Genomic DNA, 13,982 nt, shown 5'->3' with positions numbered 1-13,982 from the left:
GAAGAGGAGCTTATTTGTCTCATCATACTTTTGCTTTATTTATTATGAAAACAAACACTAAAGTCTGTTGCATACCAGCCCTATGTGGGCAAGGTTCAGAAAGATGTAGCTGGTAATTCTTTACTCGTCAGACTTGGAATATATGTTTTGTTGTGGGCGGGGGGAGGGAAGGGGAGACAACAAACTGAAGTTGCTTCTTCAGGGCGCAAAAGCTGTTGAGGTTTATCTGCAGGAGGATAAACCTGTTCTAATGAACGTGGGTCTTGCCTCAGTTGAGTGAAGTTGAAACATTTTGCAGGCTGGAAGCCAGCTTGCTTGGTGTGCAGCAGCCTGGTATTAAAAGTCTGGGATGTGCTGAGGTTGCTCTAACTTAATTTATGGAATAATGATGTATCCCATTTTTGTATCCACACATCCTCAGGCCGCTGTGAGTTTGGATGCATGCGCTCAGTCCCTCGCTCTCTCTTGCTTTCAGATCCCTTGTTCCCCTTGTCTTCTSTAGCCTCCCCCAGCCCAGCCCGCTCCCCCACGCAGCCGTTCATCCCGCTTTTTAAGCTGTGAGGCTTCTGCGAGCAGCTGAAGTCTGCTTTGCCTTCTTCCTGTCGGGCAGGAAATTGCCTTCTCAGTGAAAACGGCAGGCTCCTAACATGGCAAAACTTGTACCCAAGGAGAGCTTTCTCCCCAGATTCCTAGTTGAGAGAGGTTCAGGTACCTTTGTGTGTGATAAGGAAGGAGAAAAGTAACTTGTTGCTCCCCGGACACTTTCCTGTGCATGTTGCACTAATGGGAGAGAGGGGAGAGGGTAAAAATACCTCACCTCGGTGCCCACAGACTCTTTGCAAAAGGCTGCCTGTGAAGATCAGCATGGGGAGGGTGAGCTGTTGCCCTCTTCAGAGAATCTGGCCAAGCCTGGAGATACTGGGTGCTTAAAGTGCAGGCCAGGTCCTAGACTGAATATCTGGCTCCATATGTATTTTGAATTGATACTGTTTTCAGAGATTTAGAAAACAAAAGTTGTTGACATATTGTAGCAGTTGGTTTCCTGGTTAAGTATCCTGYGTAGAGCTGGATTTAATAATTTGCAATTAATCATTCGTGCAGTGAAGTGAATTGCTCTTCCTGTTAGTTAATGATCACTGAAGAGATCGTGATTTTTCTTGAAATTTTGTTTGTTACTCACAGAGTAGTTTCAGTGTTTTGCCTTGGAGATCATCCATGAATAGTTCTTCAGAGTCATTTAGTATTGGGGCTCTTTTGCACAGGCATGGAGAACATGTGATATATTTCCGCTCCCTGTGTCGAAACAGCAAATGATACCTTCTAATTAATAAAAGTTTATTTTCCATGAAGATTCTTCAGTACTCACATAAAATTCACTGTCTTGACAATTGTCCTTACCACTAAATTCATTTGCTGGTATAGTCACAAAAAGCAGTAAGATTTGTCCGTTAATAGATTTCTATTGTTTGTTACAAAGTACAGTGTAAAGCTAATATAGCTCAGGTTGCCATTGTTTTGGGCACAGAAGGAAAGAAATAAGCATTAATATTTTGAAGAATATTTTCTTACAGCTCTTTTGAAATTTCTACGTATTTCTAGTCATGAATAACAGTCACTTTGATTTGAAAATAAACTCATTACTGATAATAATAGCCTACAACAGATTCTCTGCTTTGCTGCTCCTCCCGATCTTCTAAAGAGGCTTAACTGCTGTTCCAGATGAAACACAACTATTTTTAGTCCCATTGCAGAACATGTTCCTGAGATGTCCTCTGTATAGCCATGCTGTCCATCTATATGGACAGTTGCCATCGCTAGCTTTCAGGGTCACCTTTTCCTAGACACCCTGATGAGCAAATAGTTAATTTTCTAGTTTAGATGAACTGGTAGGTGGGGAAACAGGAGAAAATGCTGTTTGTAAATATATGTAGTGTCTGTAATCCTTCATGCATGTTCCAGTTCAGCTGCCTGCATTGAAGAGCATCTTTAACATCAGCTGATGTTGTTAGGTGCCATAGCAAGTGTCTTTTCCAAAGTGTTTTCTCCATCCACACCTCCTTGCCTCCTGCCTTTGCTCTAGGCCATACCTAGAGGAGTCCAGGGAGCCCAACTCTTCTGTGCTCTGGCCTCCCTTAGCCTTGCAAGACCTGCATCCAGTTTGTGGCGCTCTAGAAGCGAGCAAAACAAGAAAGGAGCTAAGTCAAGTTTGCCAGCTCTCTGTAAGAGCTGGACATTACTTGTCCACGGTCTGGAGTGAGCGTATGTGCTGGGTAGTGTACTTTTTGTWGCTGTGCTTCTCCTTTGAATACTAAGCCAGACTGGGGAGGTGCGAGGAGGTAGTAGCATTTCACRGAGGAGAGAAGGGAAAGAAGAGCCCTGAGAAATGCTGCTGTTTTTCTGGTTGGATATTTGGAGGCCTGATGGAAAGTTACTACAGGTTTCAGGCACAGTCACTGAAGTGAGGCATGCTCCCACCCCCCATGTCTTCAGCAGGAGATCTCTACTTGTTTTAAGGGATGAATGGACTCTCATAAGATTGTGTAGTACCATTACAGTACCATTTCAAGTACCATTTTATGCTGTACTAGATATCACCCCCGTTTGGGGTGGGGAGTGGAGGGGGGAGGAGATTAAGTCCCACTTTTGCTGCTCAAACATTTTCCTGGTGAAACCTCAGGTTAAATAAATGTGTTGAGTTTGACTAGAATTGTTCCTGTGGGCCACTTCTCTCCAGCATCTGCTGCACACGTATGTGAAGGTGACGGTGGAAGTTCTAGATAATGGTACTTATCACTTATGTAGCACTTCATGTTTCCAAAGTGCTGTACAAAACCAAGACTGCATATCAGTCCCTGGGGGAAGAGGGAGCTGAGTATTATTACCCTCATTTATGGGCAGAAAAGCTGAGATGCAGAGAGGTTAAGTGGTTTGCCCAAGCCCACACAATGAGTCAGTGTCAGCTCTCAGATTAGACTTTGAGTTTTCCTGGCACTTGCTGTCATTGTGCAATCAGCTGGAGTGCATTGCCCCTGTGAGATGCTCCTTGYTGAGCGCTGGAAACTTCATGCAGAGCCTTTCAAGATGTGCTGTAGAGACTGCATTTGGAGACAACAGTGATTGTTTCTGTTTATTTCAAYATATCCATGCAGGATATTTTACGAAACCTTCTGAGAGGCAAGAAGCAGCCTTCAGTGGTGAAAACTTCAGACTGCAAAATGCTGTTCATGTAACAGTGGCATCTCATTGTGCTTCAGAGACTGTGAATAGCCATGTAACCCAGCACTRAGAAGTACTGAGGTGAAGTAAAGCAGCCCTTCTGTATCAGCAACATTTTACATGGGAGCAACATGGGAGGCAAGGCACAGTGAGGGCCCCCGGTCTGCAGAAAATAATGACTTGTCTACATGTGAATTTGCTCTTGAGCAGCTACTTCACRGTAGTTCCTGCATGAGGATGCTTGTGCCACAGAGTAGGAGTGTCTCTTCCTAGTTTAGTGTAATGCACTTTCAAAGTAGATTAAGCTAAACTGGGAAGACACTGTTGATCTGAAGTTGGAGATGCTTCATTTATGCTTGATCTAGAATGGGTATTCTGCTTTAAAATTATATTTGTGTATCCCAGATTGATTTATCTTTCCTATATGGAGACAAGGCCTCATTTCTCAAAACAGAATTTGATTGGGATACCAGGATTGTTTGATTATTTGATTGGGATGGCAGGCAACTCTCTCCCACTGTTAGGTGATTCACAGTTTCAGGTGGGTCACTGCTAATAACCTCTTAAGATTGGGTTGCATGTTTGAAGGAAGTTGTTTTCCTAAATGCCCAGCAGTCAAACTAGCTGCTCAAGRCCTGGCTATTCTGAAAGGCTGCTGAATCAAACGGGGCTGTAAAAACGTGTGGGAAATTCCTACGCTTTCAGAGGAGCCTTGTGGAGCAGCGCCTTTGGGTTCCCGACTCTCCTGGGGTCTTGGAAAGCAAAGCCACGGGGCTTAACCGCTCGAGCCGCGCTGCGCTGGCTGGCTAGCGTCAGGCTGCAGGGCTGAGGCTCTGCCGGCACCGGGGGTGTGGGGCTGCGATGGGGGGTGCGGGGCTGCAGCGGGGTGCGGGACTGCGCGGGGCGCGGGTATGGTGCGCAGCCCGCGGCCAGGGAGCTGCTCGGGCACCGAGCCTGCGGCAGGCATTAAACCATACTGGAGAGCCCGTTCTAATCTCAGTTTTGTGCGGCATGGTCTGTTTGGATTAAAATACCAGGGCCAGGGTGTTGTTGTTGTTGTTGTTRTTRTTATTATTATTACCAGCTCTGCCACCAAGTAGTCTTGTGTCTTTGGGTTTGTCACTTAATATCTTTATTCCTGTGAGAAAGCAGGCGTGACCATCTCGCACACATGCCATAAGACTGAATTTGTACGTGTGGGCTCATTTCCGGACTTTATACCAAGCCCTTATGCCCAGTTGAGTCATTGCATTTGTTTTGCAGACTTCTGTGTTTCCATTTTCAATGGGAGAAAGATGCCTCCTTGGAGCAGGATTTGCAGCACGTACTCTGCACACGGGCTGCAACTACCTTTTCCCAGCCCTGGGTAGCAGCATCACATGCTGCCCCCTGGGTCTGAGACCGCTGCACTCCCACCCGCTCCCGTAGGAAGCACTGCGATCATTGGCCGGTGCGAGTGGTGGTTCTGAGTAACGCCACCCCTTTAGCTGAATCCAGATCAGAAGGTTGGAGAGCAATCAATCACATGTTCTTTCTTTCCTAGAACTGCAGTCGGTCGCTTGCTTTTTATTATTATTAGTTCTTTTTATCCTCCTTGTCCTGTTCCTTGTTTATGAGATACTGTACCAAGGCAAAGGCGGCCCTGGAGGTTATCATACTGCGTGTTCAGCGTTCTCGGGCAGCAATCAGAGATGTACCTCAGTGCTCTGAACTGTTACATCATGATGAAGTGTGTCATCGGATAAGGTGTCCAGAGATGTTTCCCCTTCCCCCACCACTCACATGCCAAAATAAATATCTGATATGAAAGTCAAGGTACAGAAGCCAGATGGATTGTACAAAAGGTCCTGTCTCCCTTCTGTAATTACTATTATTTTTTTAAAAAAATTCCCTGGTGGGTTGAGGGACTGCCTACAGTAGAAAAAAAAGACGGACAAGAGATTTTGGCATTTTTTTGAGCAGTAGCATGTTCCTTCTTTGAAATCTTAGATTTTTTTGTTTGCTTTGGGGTTTTTTGTTTATCTGCTCATTTGGGCTCTTTTTTTTTTTTTCTCCCCCCCTTCCACAAATGGCGGATAGGAGAAATTGTGTGCATGTGTGTGTGCTGCCCTGCCAAGCAGAGAAACTAAGCAGACAGCCTCTATTGCTTTTGCTCTCACATCTCTAACTTAATTATGGGGGAGGCAAGGGGTGTGTTGTGTTTAATGTACTCCATGCTTCCAAAACTCTGCACTCTTGCATGCTAGGGGCTGACCACTGGCACGGGCTTTCATTAATATTTTTTATTTATCCTCCCCTTCTGAATTATTACTGTTGGTTTGAGGGCTTTTTTTTTGTAAAGGAATTCTTCTATTTTTATTTTTATAATTGCTTCTGGGTCTACAGAAGCGCATGTCGAAAATCATCCCAATGTCACTAGTCTTTAGTTCAACAAGAACGCTATAGAAAGGAAAGGTTCTGTCATCCATCAGATTTTCTGTTCCATTTGTTGAAGATGAAAGGCGAGCGAATTTAGTGCTCACTTTCTTCTTCTTCTGACAGTTATTGATCCTCTCTGGAACTCTACAATTCGCATCCTGATCCTGTCATGACACGGGGAATCCCCAATTCATTATGTGTGTGCTCACTAGCGCCGCTGCGGTGAGGCTGAGCTGCCCTTCGGCTTTCAAAGCCATTTGTTATTTTTCAGCTGCACCTTGTGAGCTGGGATTTTTTTTCCCTCCCTCCCTTCTCGCCCCTTTTACCTTATGAGACTTTTAATCTGGAAGCTGTTAATGTTTGGGAACAGCTGCTATAACAGGAGGGTTTAAGTGGTTTCAGAGGCTTTCTTATTTGTGCAATATAGGAAATGGCCGAGTCTTTCTCTTTGAAACAATGGTGTGTAGGAGGGAAAGGATCTGCAACCTATTGCTTGTTAAGGTGAATTTTGTGCTCCTCAAAGATGCTAGACTGTCAGGTTAGAGACCCCTCCCAGGGGACAGAAAACAGCCCCCACGTTAAAATCAAGACTGGGGAATAAGTGTTTATTTGATGCTTCCATCTCCAGAAATGGGACTGCAACAGAACAGAAGAGGAATCAATGTAACAGTGGGAACTATTGTAGCCTTCAGTCCCCACTCCATCCTTGGCCTGTGATTGAAGGTATGTCTGTACAGAGACTGATACGTTCTCGCTGCCTGCTCCCTGAGCTGGCCAGATGAGGCCACACGCATTACGTTCACATGGTTTGCAGGCTGGAGCCGACTTCAGTCTGGCTGGTGTGGTGCACGGGCCTGGACAGCGTGCTGGGCCATCCTGCCTCTGCCGCGCGGTCCTGCCCTTTGCATGACTGCTGCGAAGGTGCAACGAGGGGACCAGGCGTCCGGAAACCCCACTGCGCTGCGCTCTTGCCTTTCAGGCAGCTCTGCGCTGGGACGCAGTACCTGCTCACTTGTGAGCTTGGGCGATGAAATCTTGCACACACGTTTTCCTGAAGCTTTAACTCATTTAATGTTAATGAAAGCCTTGTACTGAAGATGCAATGAAGATGTAATCTGTTGGTTACCCCCCTGCTGAGCCGTACCAAAGTCGAGAGCTCTGCCTTTTGTTTGTGCAAATTTTCATGGAGTCCGTTGCTCTGTCCCCTTTGACCAGCTGTGGGCTTGTGTCAGCCTTGTTCCCCCTGTCATCCCTGTTCTCCAGGCGCCTTTGTTCCCGGGGATTATTTAGTCCTTGGCCAACAAAACATATTTCCTAGCAAAACCTTAGTTAGGAAACAGAACGGAGAGGAATAGCCTCTTTGTGTGAAGAGGCAAGACCTACCCGGCGTGCTGTGGGTCTCAGCATACCGCGTTACGGCTCAGCCTCCAGAGCTCGTTACAGGAGGAGAGGGCAGTTTGGCTGGTAAATGCAGAGCTGATCGTAATCAGGCTTCCCCCAGCTGGTTACATGCTTTGCAGGAGGTTGGCGGGCCCTTAAAAAAGGGAGTTTCACATCTGCTTTTGTTTATCCTTTTTGCTGCGGGCAAGGCTGAAAACTTAATAAATTGCATGAAACCTAAGGAAGCATGAATATAAAAGAGTATTAGATAAATTACAGAAGCCTGCCTACCTGTAACATTTTTTATAACATAAATGGTACGTGTGTATTATTTCTCTATAAAAGCACCCACATGCCCCAGCCTCACACTAAGGCTCTCTTGTTTAAACATTCTTGCGTTCCTGCTACTTCTGCTCCTCAGCTTCCACCTCTTACTCCTCCCTAATTTTAACATCATTCTTCAGTGGCAGGCATTTAACACACCAGYGCTCTGAAGATGTGATGACGGTTTTTCGAAGAATATTTGTAAAGCAGTTTTTAAGTATTTTGGAGWCTCATCTCTGAAGGAGCAGATGAAAGAAAAATCCTTGTAATGCTGGTAGCATATGCACACTGTACAAAGAATGTCTCAGATACTTTCCTTAATATGTGCGTGTATTTGCTCTAATGTTCTCACCATTTTTTCAGCCCAGCTCTCCTGGCAGGGGCAAGGATGAAAGGGGAATTGTGAAGGAGAAACAATGAACTTGTAAAACAGGCACCTTAGTAAAAGATATTGTAGCTTCGAATATTTGCAGTTCCTTTGTGAAAGAATTGGCATTGCACATTAACCTTATTATAAGTGTAATATAGCATGCATCTGAAGGCAGAATCGAAGAATATGAATTTCTGTGGCTAATGGTTTTTGAATAAATTCAATACAATTGTCTGGCAGTTATTAACAGAATGTGTGAATCGGGGGCTATGCAATGCTGTATACTTTGAAGACCTTGAACTATTTCTACCAGTTGAGAGCTGTTAGATAGAATCTGCTGAAAATTAGCTTCATTCAGTTACCACACAATATAGTGAGCTGTTCTGGCAAAAAGCATTCTCTACTAGTATTGAGCAAAATAAATTCTCCTGTTCTTATGTCCTGAATTGCAGATAGTATCTGACAGAGGTCAGATAACCTGGGTTCTCTATGTGTGTGTGCACGTGTGCCATCTGTACGCAGGTGTACATAAGTGTAAGGAGATCTATGTCTATATGTGAATATTGTCCTGTAATTTGTGTTGCTCTCATACCCAGTGTTCTCAGTTCACAGACACCCCAGTTCTCACTAGTCACCAACTAAACCTGTAGAAGTATGTGTTCCCTGCTCCAAAACAGTAGCAATGTAGTATTAGATTGAACTTAATTTGGGCACAAACAAAAATAACCGGTGCCTGTATTATGCAGAATGTCATATCAAGTGTCTGTGGTGGCTTTTTCTTGTTTTAAAATGAATCCTATGAATCTTATGGGGGGAGAGTATGTGAGAAGATAGGATAGGAATACGAACGACCAAAAGAGTTCGGTGTCATGTACGCTGAATGTTACAGTTCAGTGCAAGCGAATGCAGAATTAAGTTGTTCCCTGTGGTATGGCACCAAGGCTAATTTGTCTTGCTAATTACACTGGGTGCAGGCTGATACACTAGGCTGATGCCATTAAACAGCTTCCAGGACCCGAGCTAGTATCTCTACATGAGCTATACAGTACTACATAAGCATACTAGCTTTCTTGGAGCTGGTTGGCGTATCTAACACAGCTCTGCATCGCGTGCTGCGGAGACTATTTTGGATACACAGGGAGACTGGCAAAGTAACAGCCTGTGTAAACTAGGGCAGTAGTTAGGTATCTGTGTATTTACACAGGCAATACACACCTTTATATAATTATTTTCAGGGAAGATAGGTGAATTATTTATCAGTAATTACTAGCACCAACCATGTGTAAAACTAATTCTTGTTAAGTGTCTGATTTTTTTTCTGGTCAACAGAGAGTACACAGGTCTTAGTAGAGGCCTTATAGGTTGTAACTAGCAAATATATTCTATGGAGAAAGCATAAGAAATGGTTATTTAAGTTAACACTTCTGGTAGCAGGGCTGAAGGGATGGGACAGTACTGGCATTTGGGGAGGGGAAGAACTGTGAAGGATTTTTACATTTGAGCTTCCTGGGGCGGAATGAACTGGAGGGGAGCAAACCGGATTCAAACTTGACTGATATGCTAGGGTTTATACAAGGACTAGCAGGAGACTAGATGAAATAAAGCATTGAGTTTCTTATGCGACTGCTTAGGTTAAGGAAGCCAAGAGATTGGATCTGGTGACAACAAATTGGTAAGCTGTTGAAATGGATGGCTTCAAAGGCTACTAAATACTTTTGTGTTCTTTTCCTTTCCTAATTCTCCTTATCTTCTCCAAATACTGTTTGGAGTAGCATCACTGCTTTTGTGAAACTAGACACCCGATACTGAATGGACAGCAGTCAGCTTGAGCTTGTTGGCAGGGATGGTGGGAATCCAAATGTCAGTGAATGACTTGAAAAATCTGGTATTCTTAGAGGTTTTTTTCCACCATGAAAACAACTCATCCATTTTCCGATAGGGTCTGTAGACAATAGCTCCCACACCCCACTTGGTCTCTGGAATATTATAAGATTCCGTAGTTGTGGTCACTCATAATTTAACATGCAAACTACTAGAGGAAAGAGTTTTGGTCCCTGCCTTGAGGTGTTTAAAACAACTGCTCATCCCTGGCAAAACCATTATAGTAGATGTTTGCAGTGTTTTGCAGGAACCAACATCAGCGGCTTGTCCCTGGCGTTTGTAGTTACAGAAGGCGCTGTGACTATGGTGTCAATCAATACTAAACCTTACAAGTAGTTCCTTTAGCCCCAAGTCCTTTCTTAGCGTGTGCGAGTTTCAGTTTGAAAATCCAGGATGGATTCCCTGAAGGAACTGGAATTTCTGGGTGTTGCAGAGTCCTTATTAGGAAATTGGAAAGATATACTGATGAGTCTGCCTGTTTAAAATCAGATAGTGCAAGAGTTCCCACCATTATTCTCAGTCTGAAAGGATTGTTTGTTAACTAAGTTGGTGTTTTAAATTAGAGTAAAAATGGAAAATAACAAGTAAGCAAGTGATTTCCTTGAAGTTTGGGTATGTACAATATTAAGAAAAAGCAGAATGGGGTAACTGCTATTTGAACTGGTAACAATGTATCAGTAGTTCCTGGGGTCAGCTTTTCTATTTCCACTTTCCTGTTCCTTTGTTAAATCTGAATTTAACTCTTTTCTGGGCATGTCCTAGCAGTGCATGCTTTGTATTTATTTCAGTTTTCATTTTTTGTAAGTATAGCCCTTCGCAGAATTATAGCATGGTTCCGTTATCAAGAGGGCATAGCAAAAATAGGCCCATATCGTCCTGTTTACACATGGTACCTCACCATTTTGAGTCAGCAAGAAGTCTTGCTAGCACGGGCATGGTAAGATTACAGTGATAATATACTGCAGCGGAGCACTTGAAATAGCTTTTGTTTATGTGAAGCACTAAGATTTGTGAAAATGCTGACTGGGACTAAGTATTTTAATGTCCGAAATTAGGACATGTTGTAATCGATCTCACACAATCTATTCTAGCAGAACAAAATCCCTTGCTTAGGCAGTAAGTTTTACTGAAGTTCTCATACAGTTCTTAAACTAACTTCTTGGTTTTTGTATCATTGGTTGTGAAACTCTGGAGCAATGGTTAAATAGCCAAGGAATACAAGTCCCATTTTGTAGCCCATGGTAATTCTTTTTGTTTCTATTGTAAGTCTGCATGAGATATTAATGTTCTAGTGGATTTGATATTTTTAGGTCCTTTATGAGTGTGGGTTGTGGGATCTCTGCTGGACTCTCAGCTTGTTTCTTCATTTCAAACCAGTTAACAGCATGGAAGATGGAGAATATCTGCCTTAGCTGAGGCTTTGGCAAGTCATGGGCAGCATATCTTCAGTCTCCCTCTTTGCTGTGCAGTGTTCCCCTAACGGACAAACCTCCAAGAAGCATGGCCAAGAGTGCTTCAGAAAGCATCTCGGATGGAAATGCTGGGCAGTTGTTTTGCACTTGTTAGCAGCTTCCATCCAGAAGCTTGAATAACATCCCTGCAGAATTATTTAAAACAACTGGCTTCTTGGACAACCATGGCTACACTGGTAAGAATGGAGCTTGACTTATGAAAGCGCTGCCAAAAAAGCCAGGAAAAGGACTGGTTGGGGGGGGGGGGAGGCTATCGGTAAACAGTGTTTTAACTCCTTTGATACAACTTTTGTTTAGTAGAGGGCTGAGTTTGTGCAACACATGGATAAGCAGATGAGATTCCCCCTTATTTCTCCAATAATTCTTTGGAAGGTGTCTTGGTTCTAAGAGTCTATCCAAAAGTTCATTCTATTTTCTGTAAGTTTGCACGCTAATGACAGTGATGAATAAAGAAAAATAGCTCATCCAGATGTGCTCTAACACAGTCATTAGGTTTCAGGCAGGCAAATACTGGAGAGGAAAAAAATGCTCTCCAGCAATTGTAATTAAGGGAAGAGCACCAAATACCTGTAGCAATATGTCAGTATTTTGAAATAATCTTGCATCATGTTTTACCTGAAACTTCATTAATGATAGCATAGATGGCCTCTTTATCTTGCCAACATCTGCCCTATTACTGGTTGAGACTAGGGGCCAGGCATGTGGAGTAATTCTGTCGAAATAGTTGTTTTTATGCTTTATGCAACTGACAACAAAATCTGGCCTGTGGAATGCACAGTCAACCAACCAAATTTGCTTTGAGCTCAGCTTTCCCCCTCCCCCCTCCTCTAATGCAACAAAGGCAAGCTGTTAAATGCAGCCTACAGTAAGACTACCTTATATTTAGCTGAGTATCCACAAATACTGGAACATCTCTAATATTGTAGGTCAGGATCACGTTTTACCTCTCTCTTTTTAGCTCATCGTGGAAAGAACTGAAACTCCAGGCCAGGGGCTTCTAACTTCTGATCTGTCACCTTGTGAGCATGGATGGCTTGCTCCTAAGGAGTATGTAATTCAGAAGGTAAAGAAGATTTTAAAAAAGAAACCCACTGGCAATAGTCTGACATTCTCCCTATTAGGGCCTCTCCTTCCATTAGAAAATTGGAAAAGGTTGAAAATGGTTCCTCTGTGTCAATGTTGCTTCCCATTTGCTTTGCTTTTTAGAAGAGGCTTGTCTGGGGAGCTGCATTTGAATGCTGAGATTGGTGACTCTGCTTAAGTTCAGTTGTCACATGGATGTTCTGAGTGGCCAAATATCAACCTTGTTCTGCCTCTTCCAAGTAGACATGGAGGGTGCCAAGGCAGCCGATGTTCCTCCCCAGGGCAATGACAAAGCATGGGGTTTTATCTGCCAATGCCTTATGGCTTCCAGACTATGAAAGAAACTTGGGGGAATTGATATGCCCTGGAAACAAGTAAATGTTACTGAGCAGGCAGGGAAGCGCATTTTCACAAGTGCCAGAAATTGAGCATGCTGAAGTCCACTGAGAGGAGGATCCACACCAGAGTCAGCACCTCCGCTGAGTTTTATCCAGCCGTATCTGCTTACAAGCTGGTGAAATCCATGCGGTGGCATTAGAGTTGTTGACTGCAGTCCACGCCGTTTCTTGATCATATGGTTGGAGCTGGTTCCTAACCAGGTATGTCACACCACTTGACTGGCTGAGTCACGCATGTGTTTGAATGCAAATTCTGTGGGTGGCAGGCGGCCCATTGTTTAAAGAAGCGTAGCTGCCTCGCCAGCCACCTGAAACAATCTCATGTGAGACTTGGCTGTTATCAGCCCCGAGCTTTTGTTTTGTTAACCAGCATTGTGTTCTCTCTGTGGTTTCCCTGGCTCCTTTGTCAGAAGGGTTTGACCTATGTTGGTTTTGGGTCCAGGCTGGGACAAAAGCAAACTTTTCTATTTTCTGCATGTTTTCTGACCACTGATGAAATGAGTGAAAAAGAAAACGACTAATAGGCAGTATTGATTTTTGCCTCCCAAAGAGCTGAGTGGGTACAAGAGAAGAAGTTAACAAAAAAAAAAAAAAAAAAGCCTTTTGCCTTCTGGTTGTGATTGTGCTATGATGAGGTTTGTGCATCATGCTTTGCCCATGAATTTCCCTGCATGCACTGTCTGCTTCAAACTTGTGTCTTCCTCTGCCATCACGCACTGGTGCTCAGAAGCACAAAACTCTGTCTTTTCCCCTCCTGCTTGGGATATTCATTTTAGCCCATGCTAGGAGCTCCCTTCTTCCCCTTCTACCGGAAGGGGTTCTGGTAGAGCCATTTCCACTTTCTCCTGCTGAGTGTGTTGTTGCCTTTTGCTCTTACGAAACCCCCTTCCAGCTCTGTCCGCCTGCTTGCATTCCTCCACCCATTTTGTCTTTGCCTGGAGCTGCAGTGAGATAGGCTGAGGGGAAGAGAGGGGAGAGGAAAAATCCTTCAGCCCAACCCAGATGAACTTATCTATGTCATATTGTGAGAACTGTTTGGAGGTTTCTTTTCCAGCATTTAAAATAATGCAATCGAAAATATTTTAAATTTAACAAATCTTAATTGAGCAAAAAGTATCTTTAAAAAAACTTTCTTCTTCTTCATTTCTTTTTGGTCACTGCTGTCTCTTGCGTTACCTTTGTGGGATACTTGCTTGAAGTCTCCTGGTCCGTCTGTTCTCTTGCAGGTGTTCCTGGCTCCTTGTGGAGCTACTACTCCGTTACATAATACTTACAGTCAAGTGAAGATCAAACGAGCTATGCACTTGTTCACAAGCCCTTAGTCTCTCTGGCCTCTACTACATTAGGAGCATTAAGACCCAGAATTCAGCACTGTGTAGCTGTAAAGGGAGTAATGGCTTTTGCAGGATTCAATGTTTGCCTCCTGGAGGCAGCAGTGAA

At 43.8% G+C, this 13,982-nt stretch overlaps 1 protein-coding gene across 10 annotated transcripts in view; it reads left to right on the top strand.

Annotated features, from left to right (window-relative positions):
• The window catches only part of TCF7L2 (transcription factor 7 like 2), a 173,110-nt gene that overhangs the window by 67,534 nt on the left and 91,594 nt on the right, over nt 1-13,982 (top strand). For 8 of the 10 annotated variants that reach the window (XM_026069602.1, XM_026069601.1, XM_026069609.1 and 5 more), the window contains exons 2-3: nt 10,967-11,237; nt 12,020-12,124. The exons of the other annotated variants lie outside the window; for them this stretch is intronic. In XM_026069602.1, the coding sequence (XP_025925387.1) occupies nt 11,226-11,237; nt 12,020-12,124 (117 nt within the window). In that variant the 5' untranslated portion in view covers nt 10,967-11,225. The remainder of the gene's footprint in view (nt 1-10,966; nt 11,238-12,019; nt 12,125-13,982) is intronic. 10 annotated transcript variants of the gene reach the window in all.

Source organism: Apteryx rowi, unplaced genomic scaffold, assembly GCF_003343035.1.
Source record: "Apteryx rowi isolate R43461 unplaced genomic scaffold, aptRow1 scaffold_3, whole genome shotgun sequence".
In the NCBI taxonomy this organism is placed as follows: domain Eukaryota; kingdom Metazoa; phylum Chordata; class Aves; order Apterygiformes; family Apterygidae; genus Apteryx; species Apteryx rowi.
The sequence above is the reverse complement of the archived record's forward strand: the minus strand, read 5'-3'. Positions and strand labels throughout refer to the sequence as shown.